A 15,220-nucleotide genomic window follows, 5' to 3' on the forward strand; every position below is an offset into this window, starting at 1 on the left:
CAACAGCTTCTGTGCCACAATAATTAACATTTACCACCATTATTGCAATCCTAATACATGATATTTGGCAGTCAAAGTGCTAAAACCCAGTATTTGCTTCGAGTGCAAAAGCCCCGGTCATTAGGAAAGCATAGAGAGTCTGCTATTACAGGCCTCTGTGTGATCCGCATTCAAAATGTTATTATTAGCCGTGCTATTATATTATTAGCTTTATCACCAGACTCATATTAAGCACAACACCATTGCACTCATTATCAGATCCTAATTTATGACACCTCCTGGGCTGATTAGTCTGGTATGGTTCTTGCACCGTTCAGAGCGAAGCAAGTGCTAATCTTGAGCTTGACCCGAAGTCAGCCAGGAGTTTTGATTGATCGCTCAGCAGGCAAAACAGCTGTTGGCACTGCAATTTTCAGACTTGCGGGTGTTAGCGCTGCATTTTGTGGCCACGTTGTTCACCATTTCTAAAATGTAATTTGCTTTCGAATAGATTATTTGGAAATAAAAATCCATTCCACTTAGATAATTTTTGTTCTGATTTTTATGCTTAATTATTTCTGCTGCTTTAAGGGATGTTTTACTGAAAAATGTAAAATCTCTCATCATTTCCTCACATGCATGTCTTAAAGCTTTATGATTTTTTATTTCCTGTGCGACATTATCTTAAAGATACAACAAGTCCATACAATTGGATAAATGGGGCTTAGATTGATAATGGGTTCACTGACCGCCAAACAACAACAACAAACCACAACATTTTTTGTAATACAAGTTTGAACTGAAATGAGAGAGAGTGAAATGAGTGTTTTTTTCCTAAACAACTGTGCCAAATTAAATAATTAAATACATGCGTAATAAATTATGACTGCATAATAAAAACACATGTAATTGTGTGATTTTAATAGGGCTAAAATAACATAACATATACTTATGCCCAGTCATGTTTCTCAGTTCACACACAGTGCATCTGGAAAGTATTCATAGAGCTTCACTTTTTCCAAAATTTTTTGTTTCAGCCTTATTCTAAAATGGATTCAATTAATTTATTTACTCAACATTCTACCCACAATACCCCATAATGACAATGTGAATTTTTTTTTTTTAAATTGTCATTGTCATTATGGGGTATTGTGTGCAGAATGTTGAGGAAATAAATGCATTTAATTCATTTTAGAATAGGGCTGCAACATAAAAAAATGTGGAAAAAGTGAAGCTCAAGAATACTTTCCATATGCACTGTATGACAATAAGGTTAATTTTCAAGCCTGTGTAAACCACCTATTAAATAAATGTTCATTTTTTTTAAATTAAAGCAGGTTTTGATAAATACTTAACATTCACAAATCTTGATGCAACTTTAGATTTAGGAACACCTAGTTAATAATTAAGAGATTTCCCTCAACATAAACACATATTTAAGGTGTTGTTGCCTTTAATTCAAAAGTCAGTTCAACTTACATTCATTAAACTGACTTTATAATTATGTTATATAATTACCATTACATAACGCTATAATTTAAATTATATGAGATTCAAGTTGTTTAAATTGGAAATATTAAATCCTTGACATAAAAGGTTTTCCTGACTTATTGATAGGATACAGTGAATAAATATGTAATTAACGTTTATTGATACTAAGTAGCTGTTTATAATAGTTTTTGTGGTGTGTGGTTAAGGGATCTACAAATATATTCAGCCAGAGGTAGCCATTAATATGTGCTTAATAAGCACAAATAAATGAGAAATAAGCATGCTAATAAGCAACAAATTAAAAGCATAGTTCACCCAGAATAGTAGATTACCTGACCATTTTTTTCCATCATGTGGTTTTAAACCTTTATGAGTTTCTTTCTTCTTTTGAACTCTTCTTCTGCTGGTCGATTATACCCATTGACTTTCAAAGAGAAAAACATTACCATGGAAGTCAATAAGTGCTAGCATTCCTCAAAATATCTTCTTTTGTGTTCAACGAAAGACAGAAAATAGGTTTTGAACAAGTAAAGAGTGAGTAAATGATAAAATGTTAAATTTTTTTGGTGAACTATCCCTTTAATGCTCAATGTGCCCCTTAATCTAAAGTGTAACCAAATCATTATATTAAATGCTGGAGGACCACTAACTAGTGAAACTACAAAATAATAATAATTAAAATATCACAACACAATCGCCTCACAGCAAGAAGGTCGCTGGTTCGAGCCCGGCTGATTCAGTTGGCATTATTGTGTGAAGTTTGCATGTTCTCCCCATGTTAGCATGGGTTTCCCCCAGGCGCTCCGGTTTCCCTCACAGTCCAAAGACATGTGGTACTGGTGAATTTAATAAACCAAATTGGCTGTAGTGTATCTGTGTGAATGCAAGAGTGTATGGGTGTTTCCCAGTGTTGGGTTGCAGCTGGAAGGGCATCCGCTGCGTAAAACATATACTAGACAAGTTGGCGGTACATTCTGCTGTGCGACCCATAATTAATAAAGAAACTTAGCCGAAAAGAAAATGAATGAACGAATGAATCCTCATACGAACTTGACTCAATAACTCAATATTCTTATATAAATAACTCTGTTTTTTTTTGTTATAGACCAGCATGACACTATCGCTGAGCTTAAGAGTACATCTACAATTTTCATAAACAAAAGGACTTTTCATAAGACACTGATGTACAGTTAAAATGCCAAGGTAAAGTGCAGTAATCTGTTTCTCGGCTGCAGTGGAGTGCATTTGTGAATCTCTAACTCAACACAAAACAACACAAAGTATTGCACAAACAAGTTTTTCCCCTTGAGCTCGCTACTGTACACACTGCAGGCATCTGGTTAAAATGTCACTCTCTTTTTTTTATAAATTTTCTTTTAACTCAATAACAGGTGCTAAGTTGAATTCTGCTTTATTTTCACCTATAGAATAATCCTACAAAGTCAATGTTTATAGTCATGACCATGAACAATTTCTCTGGAATTCTGCTTGAATTTATTTTCAGGAGTGAACATATTTTAGTGCATTCAGCAACGCATTGGTTAATTTACTCACTATATACAAGCATGTAACCAGGTCTCTGTCTAAAAATAACACATTCAGTTCAGTATCGAAAAAACTCGTATGTCTCTAATTTTCTGGTCGCTTCATGAGCCTAGTTTAACCCCACAAGACAATGTTGCAACAAAAGCCAGAAATCAGGTGCTCGCATAGTCTGGACTCACACAGAGCCAGTCAAAATCACAGCGTCTGCTACAACATCCTAAGACCACCAAAAAAACCTGAATCACATAGCCGAATATTGACAGCCTATCAATAGGCAGTCGGCTAACCAAACATCCATGTTTTTAATATATTTTTATTGTATTTTTAACCTATTTTATTTTTCATTTGTTAGAAGATAATTGGATTGGGAAAACTTGACATCATACATCAGAACCAAAACTGAATTGAAGGAATGCAAGTCTACTGAAACAGTTTTTTGCTAATGATAAACATGATCCAATAGTCTTTTGATGGCCTAAGTGATGTCAAAAGTTTGTTTTAGGAACCAAATAATGTTCCATTTCTGTAAATTGTAAATTCAATCAATTAAAAGTTTATACAGATATTGACCAAATGTTATATATATATATATATATATATATATATATATATATATATATATATATATATATATATATATATATATATATATATATATATATATATATATATATATATATAATTTTTTCATGGAAAATGTTTGATTAAAAATGTAGGAACGTAAAATGAATATTAATAAAATAGAGAACACTTTTCAAAAGGAGACACAGTGGCACAGTGGGTACCATGATCGCCTCACAGCAAGAAGGATGCTTGTTTGACCCTCGGTTGGGTCAATTGGCGTTTCTGTGTTGAGTTTGCATTTTCTCCCCATGTTGGCGTGGGTGTCTAAAAACTTGTGGTATAGATGAATTGGTTAAGCTAAAATTGTCCGTAGTGTATGAGTGTGAATGAGTGTGTATGTTGTTCCCAGTGATGTGAGGGCATCTGCTGCGTAAAACATATGCTCGATAAGTTGGCGGTTCATTCTGCTGTGGCGACCCCAGATTAATAAAGGGACTAAGCTGAAAAAAAATAAATAATGAAAATGAACAATTTTCAAAAATGAATGATTATAGGTTCAACATAACAATAAAGAATGTCGCTAAATAAAATGCAAAATAGTTATTGTACTCTCACACTATTGTCATTCTGTTTGCATCCCCATACCGATGAAATATTGTGCTCATTTATTTTTTATTGGCATAAATGAATACACCACAAAACAAAGAATAGAGCATCAAATGAAACGACAAACTTTTTTATACATATGAGATATATCTTAACATTGCACAGCTCTTCTTGTTCCAGAGGAAAAGTAAACCACAGAATATATATTTTTTAATTATATTTGTTTTAATGGAATGTTAAAACATGCACAGTAAGATTGACTAAATAGTAAAAACCAGGCCATGCCAAAGCCAAAGTCAAAAAATTTACATTATCTCATAGTCTGTCATGCCTAAGTGGTCTCATCACACAACACAAACTTCTTTCAGAGAAAAAAAGCAAGTTCAAGGATTTGATTTGAATCATTGTTAAATGATTCAGAATACAATTGATTGTATTCTTAAAAACAGAGCCAATACTAAGCGCAAGTTTGCTAACCTAAAATCTATGTAGCTAATGATTATCACTATCCAATAGCCTGAATGGAAGTGGCACAAGAGTTGTCATTGCTAAAGAATGTTTGTTTTGGAGGGGTAGAAAAAGTAATAATCTGTTCACAGTTACAACGTTATAATACAGCGTGAGACCACGATTATGCAATGATCTGTAATTAACCTTAATATTCTGTAAACAGCTTAACCATATTTTGCTTTTCCTAGAGTCCATTTCAAAGGGTCATGTGGTCTGGCAAATAGTATATAGTACAAAAAATGGATTTTATCATTTAAAGGGGTGGTCCAGAATGTATTTTTAAGACTTGGTTGTGTTTATAAGATGCAAAGTAACGTGTGCTCATACTTCATTTTTTAAAAAAAATCACATTCTTTTTTCAAATATCTTACTACTCAGCTAACATAAAAATGACTATCATATTTTTCCTAGTTCCTCCCAAAGCCCACCCTCAAGAGGCTCTGACTGGTCATTTAACAGAATATGCTATGATTCACAGATCGGCTACACATTACCAGAAAAAGCGTCACACCCCTACAAACACACACTTTGCCTTTGTAAATACTGTCAGTCAGAATAGCTATTTGCCGTATCAGTTTGAGCCTGAATCAGACAGAATACGACACCGAGCACACAGCTGAACCTCATGCCTGCTCTTTAAAAGGAAATCTGACAAGTGTCTTTGACATATATTCAGAATAAGCACGTGGAAGTAATATGAAACGTTCACATATCTTTTGCAAGTTTATTATTTGAGATGTAGAACGCACAGAAAGCGGCCTCATCAAGAGACACTGCAACGCTGGTGAAGATTGTGGGTGCTTACAGGGGTTTGAAGGATAAATATGAATTTGTAGCGAAATTGTTAACATGACAAACAGCATTTCCTGTTGTTTACATATTTGTTTGCATCCTTGCTACATCATACAGTTAACGCTAGACACAATGTATGTAATAGATCAATTTTAACAAATAAAAACACTTACAGGTTTTAGAGTTTTTAGCAAAATCCAGCACTGAACTGGGAGAGATTCTGGAGGTTCTCCTTTGTCAAATGCTAGCTTTATATTTTTATAATTCTCTGGAACATTATTAAAATTAAACAGTAAGCACTTCTCTCTTAGTGTCGTGATTTTTTGAAGCCCAAATACAAAAAGAGAACAAGCACTGTGGAAATAGCAGCATTTGGACGCCATTTTAGCTTTCTCTGCTATAACATAACAGCGTCTCTGGCCATGCCCCTTTGCTGCGCATGGTGAATGCACGTAACCTGAAGCGCCTAACCTGGATCTATTTTTGTAGTCCCTCAACTTCATTCAAATTAGGCTTTGCTAAGCTAACTCTGTAAAAGTCAATGTCTCTCTTTGCATTGAACTTTGAGCTTATTACATTCAGAGATGTTGTTTATGTTTACACAGCTACATTACACATCAACTAAAGTTAAAAAGGATATCGTAGTGGACCACCCCTTTAATAAAAACACCATTCATTTATTTCCTTCGGCTTAGTCCCTGATTTACCACAGTGGAATGAACCACCAACTACTCTGGAATACAAAGCGGATGTCCTTCCAGCCAGAACCCAGTATTGGGAAACATAAAAAACACAATAAAAACCTCAATAAAAGATTTACAAAATACATTCTAAATGTTTCAGATGGCCACACTATCTGACAAGACAAATATCCAGAAGTATTAGAAGTCAATTCCCCAGATACACAGTCAAATCAATGAAATACCTTCCCTCTCCGCCACCAGCACAGAACTGTAAGTGAGCAGCAGTGTGAAGCTTTTCATCCACACAGCGGCGCGTCATGAACATAAAGCTTTCCACAACTGAGGGCCTTCTCATGAGCCCTGTTGTCAAATAGGAATTGGTGGCTACAAGTGAGAGACACAGCGAGTGAAAGAAAGGCCCTCGCTGGCTTGTCTTTTTTTTTCAGCCCGGCACGTCAGTCTGGCGCTATTTCATACTGTCGATCCGCAGCCATCCCTGTCACCACATTCCACCCCATCAGTGTGTATCTTCACAAAGACAGCCATTGTCCCGCTGGCGATCGCCCACTGACCTGCTCTATCTGCCCTGCGCTGCTGGTCATCTCAGAGGGACACGCAAACAACACAGCAAGGAGCAGCGTAGGGGTGTGAGGGGGACGGCCGGGGACACAGGGAATGGTGAAGCCAGAGAGATAAAGGGAGTGAACAGTAGATGAGTTTTCTGCATTTCTCATGCACTTTGCTACATGACGAAAAACTGGTGTGCCATTTGCTGACTGCTTGGCCTTGCATATACTGGTTTTTAAGCAACGAGCTATTCAATGGTTTATGTTGAATTGCTATAGTGCTTAGAGGGTGAATTTAGTGCGAAAGTCTATTTAAGGTTGCACATGACAAAACTCTTTTGTTATACAAATTCTGTGTAATAATAACACATTTCAAGACATTTGCTGTGAAACTACAACCCTCCTTGCTGCTGTATGGAAATAGAGACTAAACAAAGAATATAAGAATACTTAAAATAGACAAATTCCTATCATTATGCTGTACTCATATTTTACGTTTGAAAACTCTGATAAATTTATAGATATTTTTTAAGTTTGTTTTAATTGATGATTCTTTTTTTCAACTGGTTGAATATCTCACATCTAGATTTGTAAAGTTAATCTTTAAAAACAAAAACTAATGATTATAATAAATGCTCTTTTTTAATATAAATAAAAATGTAATAATATATTTTATGGTATATATATTTGATCAACAGTAAAGTAAAAACATCAATGTTACAACATACAGTTTTAAATCATGATTTTAACCATTTCAATACATTTAAAAATGTCATTTATTCTTGGGAGGGTAACATTAGATGCTTCAGAATTCAATTTCAAATCAAGACTTAAAACACATCTGTTTAGCTGCTTTACTGAATGAACACTGTACTACGTAAAACAAATTGCACTATTATGCCTTCCATTTCTTTTTCATTCCTTTTAAAACCTGTTTTATACTTGTATTTTATGTCTCTATTTTCTTGTTTGTGTAAAGCACTTTAAATTATTTGAACTTTGAACATGAAATGTGCTATATGAATAAACTTGCCTTGCCTTGGAAATTAAACTATTATGCTAAAATGCTGTTTAGGTTTTTTTGATGAACGATAGTTAAAATGAACAGTGTTTATTTGAAAAAGAATAACTGATGATTAATTAGGGATCAATTAGGGATTCAACAAAATGAACAATTTGTCTAATATCGATTACCCTTTTATTGGAAGCTGATAACCAATATCTACGCTGATAAGCTTGATTGATTGCACAAACAAATAGAGTGGACACCTGATTTCATTATAAAACCTTAACAGCAGAATTTGTTTTATTTGGGATGTTTAATAGATAAAAAATGATCAGGAGATGTTATGGCAAGAACAGTTTTATGAAGATATGTGAGAAATTAGGTTCTTAGCAAGGCAAGCTGATCTGTTAGATGTTCATTCTTTAAAATTATTGGCAGGAGCTTTGATTCAACCCCATTTTGATTATGCTAGCTTATTTTGGTATAGTAGCTGCTCACAGAGTATGAAGAAAAAACTGCAAAAGGCACAGAATAAATTAGTAGAATAATAAAAAAAATCATCCTAAAGCACATTTGAGCAAAGAGTTTTTAAAGAATTAGGTATATTAATGGTTAGTAAAAGAGTATGTTTTTTAAAACTCGTGATGATAATTAAAATATTTAATGATTTGGTTCCTAGTTATTTTGGTGAACTATTTTAAAATGATAAGGCAACAGCATTCATATAGTACTAGGGGTTGGGATTTTAATATTTGTTTATTTAAATGTATAAGTCTAGTGGGGGAAAATAGGTTTTTTATACAAGTGAAATCATGTGAAACAAATTACCAAAATCGATAAAGGAAATAAAAAAACTTAAGGAGGTTCAAAAAAGTCATCAAAAGATGGTTGCATGGTGGATGATAATGCTTTAATTTATATGTTATTGTATTGTGAATAGGGTTGCAGCTGGAAGAGCATCCTCTGCGTAAAACATATGCTAGATAAGTTGGCGGTTCATTTCACTGTGGCAACCCCAGATTAATAGAGAGACTAAGCAGAAAATAAAATTATGAATGCATTTGTGAATAATTTTGTTCCTGTTTTAAAATGTGGAGGTACTGTTTGTTTTTATGCATTAACTGTATTTTGTAGCCATACTTTGTTTTTGAACCACAAGAATTACAATGGAAACAAGCCCAGGGCTTTATTGTGTTTTTATGCTCGACACTTTTATTTCAAAATGTATGGGACACTTGTATTTTAGTAAAGTTTGTCTAAAATATGCCAAATAAAAATTTAATTCAATTCAATTCAAAACATAGCAAATACAAGAAAGCATCTACTTTTTTTTGCAAAAATCTTTTACAAATAGCAATTATGTAGCCCTCTTTTTGCAGAGTAAAAAATTATTATCTCCCCCCTATGGCAAAACTTTTCTAAAGTGCAAATCCATCAAAACCCTAATGGCTAGCAGAACGCATCTAAAGTACATCACCCAGTGGGAATAATCTATCATTTACTAGTTTTAGAACATTAAAACTTTTTAACCTTAATAACATTTATTTATCAGATGATATGGCAGCTTATGGTGCATCAAATAAACAAAATTACTGCTCTCAAACTTTTGTAGAACATTGATATATAGCACATCGTTATATATTCGTTTTTACAAACAAACCGTTCACTCTAGATGTGCAGATTACTAGAATACACAACAAGTCCTTCCATCCTCAACCCAATGCACTTTGAAACAAGTGTCCACAGTGCAAACACGGACAACATACATCTTCTCGGCTCGCTGCGAGAGAGCATTTATATAAGGCACTAAACAGCCACACAAGCGCCGGACTTTTGTCCTGCATTGATTGCCCACAGGGCTGGAACCTATCCCAAATGTCTATGACGAGAATCCACAAGTACATGCTCCGGGGGGCACAGCCCGAGTCAATCAGCAGCCATTATCCCAATCCATTTCTAGCGTGCTGAGTGCCAAGTAGAGAGCCCACAACCCAGCTGTCTAAGGAACTAACACACAAAAGCCCAAGTTCACTGAACCAGCATTAATAATGTCAGCAGCACTACTAGATCACATCGAACATTGGCCGATATTGCATTTTAGCCGCTGCATGGAAACATTGCATGCCACTGCATCATACTATGAACAGTGAAGGACAAAGCCAAGCCTGAAAAAGGACAAGAAGAAGAAGAGAAGTCTGAAACTGTCGTGCCAGGCATTCCTTAAAAAGTACTGAAACAATCAAAGCTTTCAAACAAAAACCAATTATCCACTAAACTCTGGGACTTCTAAGAACGGGGAGATGTGAGAGATAGTGCCTTCGGTTGATCAGATGCTTGCCGTTTATTCTCCAGCACTGTGTTGAGTTGCGACATGTGGCGCAAATAACATGCAATTCTTTTCTGCAAAACGTTTTGGTGCCAATACACACGTACAAAAACAAATCACTTCCATGCTGGGAATTTTCCTATTTATTAGAGGAATAAATCAGCCAAAATTAATCATTATTAGCTAACCCTCATGTCATTTCAAATGCCTTTTATTATTTTCCTGTGGAACAATTCTAAGAATATTTTGATGAATTACTATGCAGATCCAAACTGTCAAGCTCAATAAGGACAAACATCAAAAGCATCTTTAAGCTCATAGCGTCAGTGTGATTAACTCACTTCGTTGAAAACAACATTGTAAAATTCAAGCATCATCTTTGGTGACAAAGCAACATAGATGTATACACTAGATGTCGCCTGGCCTATTGTTGTCTATTGGACGGAATGCGTCAAAAGCGCCGCCATCTTGCTACAGGGTAGCGCTCCTTTGAAATGAATGCGTGACCAAGGTACAATGGAGGACTGTGGCCATGCAAAGCCAGAGATATACACATATACACATATATCTATGATCGGGAGTTTTCCTGGATGTTAGTATGCAATTTTTTTTTTCTAATTACGAAAATTATAATTTTACATCACTTTTCTACATTGATGGATCAGTGACCACACGGGCATTCCTGACAAAAAGTTTGTGTTTGTGTGTACAGAAATGTACTATCCACCCTCCCTGTTAAATTTAATCTAATCATGTCCTTAAACACACCTCCTCTTCTGCTTTTACTTCTCATACTGACGGAGGGAGCGATTCGTTTGTGAATGAATCTCCGTTATGAACGACTCTTTCATTAACGTTAGGCGACAATAATACAAGTTTCTGTCAGCGCAGCATCTCGATGTCATATTTCTTTTGCATTGTTTGCTGATTTTATTCAACAAAACTAGCATAAGCCGAGTGTTTAGTGCGAGTTGGAGCTGCTTTGCCGTATGGTGAATGCAGTAAGTGACTGTTATCCTCAATAACGTTACCTGATTAGCACAAAAGTTCAGAACATACAAAAACAGAAAAAAAACTTAATATTACCTATGAAATGTTCTGCCTTTGTGCGTTGTTTGCTCGTTACTACACCCGTAGACAGCGCTAAAGTCCCGCATCTTCACGTAATAACACTGTCTTGACTAGTACGGTTGAATGACATTTGTCCTGGGAGCACTGTACCAATGTGGCGGCGCTATTGACGCATGCTCAGGGTCCCTATGCGATATCTAGTGTATATATCTATGACAAAGCACAAATAAACCAAGGTATTGAAATGAACCACCATTTTGCTGTACTTTTTAAATATTGCAGTAAACGATAAAAGTCAATCCCAAGTTGGCCAAGTCGATCTGTACATTCAGACCGATAGCGGCGAGAGCGTCAAAGTAGCTGGGAGTCATTCATTTTCAATGAGAGCCAGCGCCGTTAAGCGGCGAGGAGCAGCGCATCGCGTCTTCACCGGTGTGGGTATCGAGGAGAGTTGAAATCATGTCAACTTTATGGTAATGAGTTCTGACGCGGTTCGGCGGCAAGCAATCGGAAGTCCACCGCTTGAGAGGAGTCCGGAGAACAAAAGTAAACTTTGCTTCCGACCACACATGTTCTCAAGGGTTTGATTATTGCGATCGTTGGATTTTTTATTATTTCCAATGTTTTCTTACAAGAACTTACATTTAATAAAAGTTACTGGCAAGTTTCTGATGTTCATTAATGTTTTTTTTTTTCTTTAAAAAAGCGGGAATCTCATATGACAATACAAAACAGTGTTGCTGCTTGAGGATATTTCAGACATATGGACACATTTTGGATAGGTGGAGCAAAGCCAGATCACATGCAATTTGCAACATCTTTCATAGTTAAATGAATTTAATAATAAGAGCGCAACAATTTCACGCTAGAAAGCATGTTTGATGTGGGAATGTAACTGACATGATATGCTGCAACGACCCCTTTAAATACGAGATCAATGTAGCGAATTTTGACGCTCTCGCTGAAGCTCTCGCTGAAAAATTCAGCTCTCGCTGTTCTCGCGGAGCTGAAGGCAGACAGCATTGTCACCAGGGCGGCCAGAGCGACCTTTGGTGCCTTCGGTGTGAATGCACAGTAACCTGAATCCGACTGAGAATGCATTTCACTTGAAGACAAAACTGAAGGGAAAATGCGCCAAGAACAAGCAGGAACGAAAGACAGTTGCAGTAGAGGCCTGGCAGAGCATCACCAGGGATGAAACACAGCGTCTGGTGATGTCTATGCGTTCCAGACTTCAGACTGTAATTGACTTCAAAGAATTTGCAGCCAAGTACTAAAAAGTGAAAGTTTGATTTATGATTATTATTCTGTCCCATTTTCCCAGTGATGGGTTGCAGCTGGAAGGGCATCCGCTGTGTAAAACGTGCTGAATGTTGGCGGTTCATTCCGCTGTGGCGACCCCAGATTAATAAAGGGACTAAGCCAAAAAGAAAATGAATTCTCTCCCATTACATTTGGTTGCTTAACAAGTGGGAGGCAAATATGAAAACTGTTGTATTTCCTACACCATTCACTTAATTTTAATGTAAATACCCTCAAATTAAAGCTGACAGTCTGCAGCACAACAAGGGGTGTACCAATACACTAAAGCCTCGGTTTGGTTAGGTTTAAGGTATTGAAGCCACGGTTTGATCTGGTTTGGTTCAGTTTGCTGAAGGGGCAGGCCTTGTGCTGTGAGACCAGCAATGTTATGGAACACTGGACTCACATGTTTGATATGAGGGTACTGCAGTTTGTACCGCAGGGATTTTATCACTTCAGAAAATCAGAAGATATTACTAGGAAATAATGAATAATTTACATTAACATTAGGTTTTATTCTGTTCTTTTGACTTTAGAATACATGAAATGTATTGCATATGAAAAACTTTATATGTTTTTTGTCTTTTTTGGAGATTGTCAGGCATGATCTCTGTGGACAACTTGGAGGAGCGCAGTAATGTTGATTCTCTGAAAAAATCTCTACTTGTCAAAGAAAACCAAGAAACAGTAAATGTGGAACAACTTGAGGGCTGAGTATATATTAGGGGATACAATTAACATATCATATAACATATTAACATTTCTGTAAATGATTGAGAACCAGATAATTACCTGTTTGTAAAGGAAGCTGTCCTCAAGGTTGAATCTCCATGCCATCACGATGTGAATGGTGGACAGCACAGCTCCAGTGATCACAGCGGCCCTCATTCGCACGGGCAGCAGCGTGTAAATGATGTAGATGAAGAAAACGGTCCACCAGATCCCTTCAGGCATGCTGGGTGGATCCACCATCAACAGGCCAAACACCTGCACCACCACCAGCACCCCCATCACCAAGTAGCTCACAATCCACATGTAGTCCTGATGAAAGCCATTTCTGTTGCACACCACCATCAAAGTCAAAAACAGGCCCATGGCTACAGAAAGCACTGAAGCGTACGCCACATCTGGGGGACCCTGGACACAGTGAAACGCCAGCATGACCCCACAAACCACAACTAAAACCCCCATCAGCATTGTGAGAGAGCTCTGATTGAGTCTGAAGAAGTACCGCTGATACAGTCGCTCCAGTTTGGCTGACTTGAACTTTTTGGACTGAAAAATGTGTGCCAGACGCAATAAGCAAGTGAAAAAACACCTGTCAGGACCCTTCCTCTCCACCCCGCCTTCATCAGGGTCGTCCCCGTTTTTTGTTTGCCTTGTCTCAGCATCTTCAAAGGCCAAATCCACGGCTCTCAGACCAACATCGCCCTTCCTGCCGTAATGGTCTTCCTGCCAAACGCAGCGTGTGCTGAAGTTGCTGCTGGTGGCGCCCCCTGCTGCACGGGAGTACTGTTGTGATGGGGCTTCCATGGACTCGGGGTCCCGTAGACAGCTCATGTAGCGTGGGTTGCACAAGGAGGAGCCCCTTTTACGCCTTGATTTTCGACCGTTGCGTTCACCCCATGCTGTCTTGTGGTTGTCCACTCTTGCAGCTTTAAAGCCATTGACCCAAGACATTCTGACAAGACAAAGATATAAACATGTCTATCAAAAGAGCATAATTGCTTGAAAGGTTAGCTTATCCCAAAATGTAAACTTACTCACTTTCATGACTTTTACTCAAATCTGAGAGATTTCTGGCACTCTATAGAAAGTCTGACCACATAAATCTCTGAAGCTTCTGAATGCTAATGGAGAGATCAATCCATATAAACCAAATGCTATACAGTAGTCAACATTTGAAGTGGATCAAAAACCAATCCAAGTCCACTAGAAAAAAAACACATCAAATATAGATGATGAACAGATTTAATTTAGGTTTTTGCTCGCATAAAACATTGGTAAGCAAACTTACACAGAGGCTTTGTATCTACTTGACATTCAAGAACAAGCCAAATTGGTTCTTGCAGAAGCTAAAATGTGCTGCATGTCATGCAATAATGAACCTCATTGGTTCTTGCAAAAGCTTAAGACTCAAGAATGAATCTTATTGGTTCTCACATGACAAGCAAGCATGCTTAATCTTCACTAATTAATGTTAAAATGTGAATAAAACCAGAGCAATCTGTTCACCATGTATAAATGGTCACCACTCTTTAGAAGTCTTAATTCATAGAGATTTCTTTTTGATTCCTAACTGATTTAATTGGATCTCTCTATGAAGTTTCTCAAGCACCAGATATTTGGGTGAATAGACTTTCAATAGAAGGACAGAAATGGAGCAGATTTTACTGTTCTGTATATATATATTAGCAATGTTATGGAACACTAGATTCACAAGTTCGATATGAGAGTATTGCAGTTCATATCGCAGAGTTTTTATCACTTTTTTTTTCTTTTAACAAACAAAATAGAAGATATGGATTATTAGGAAATGTTGAATAATTTACATTCACTTTTTGTTTTATTCTTTTGGCTTTAGAATACATGAATTATATATTATATACAGAGCATTTTATATATATTTTTGTCCTTTTTGGAGCTCGTCAGACATGGTCTCTGTGGACTTCTGTAGTAACAGCAACTTGGAGGACCCAAGTAATAGATTCTCTGAAAAATCCTCTTCCTCTCAAAGAAAACAAGATACAGTAAATGTGGAACAATTTGAGGGCCAAGT

General features: G+C 36.6%; 1 protein-coding gene across 2 annotated transcripts in view; it reads right to left on the minus strand.

Moving 5' to 3' along the window:
* The window catches only part of adcy6b (adenylate cyclase 6b), a 101,078-nt gene that overhangs the window by 79,102 nt on the left and 6,756 nt on the right, over positions 1 to 15,220 (minus strand). For both annotated transcript variants that reach the window (XR_015523664.1, XM_087307269.1), the window contains exon 3: positions 13,234 to 14,122. Coding sequence is in view for 1 of the 2 variants with exons in the window: in XM_087307269.1 (XP_087163395.1) it covers positions 13,234 to 14,121 (888 nt within the window). In the remaining variant the exon portion in view is untranslated. The remainder of the gene's footprint in view (positions 1 to 13,233; positions 14,123 to 15,220) is intronic.

The sequence above is a fragment of the Danio rerio genome, chromosome 23, assembly GCF_052040795.2.
Source record: "Danio rerio strain M-AB ecotype USA chromosome 23, GRCz13ab, whole genome shotgun sequence".
Classification (NCBI taxonomy): domain Eukaryota; kingdom Metazoa; phylum Chordata; class Actinopteri; order Cypriniformes; family Danionidae; genus Danio; species Danio rerio.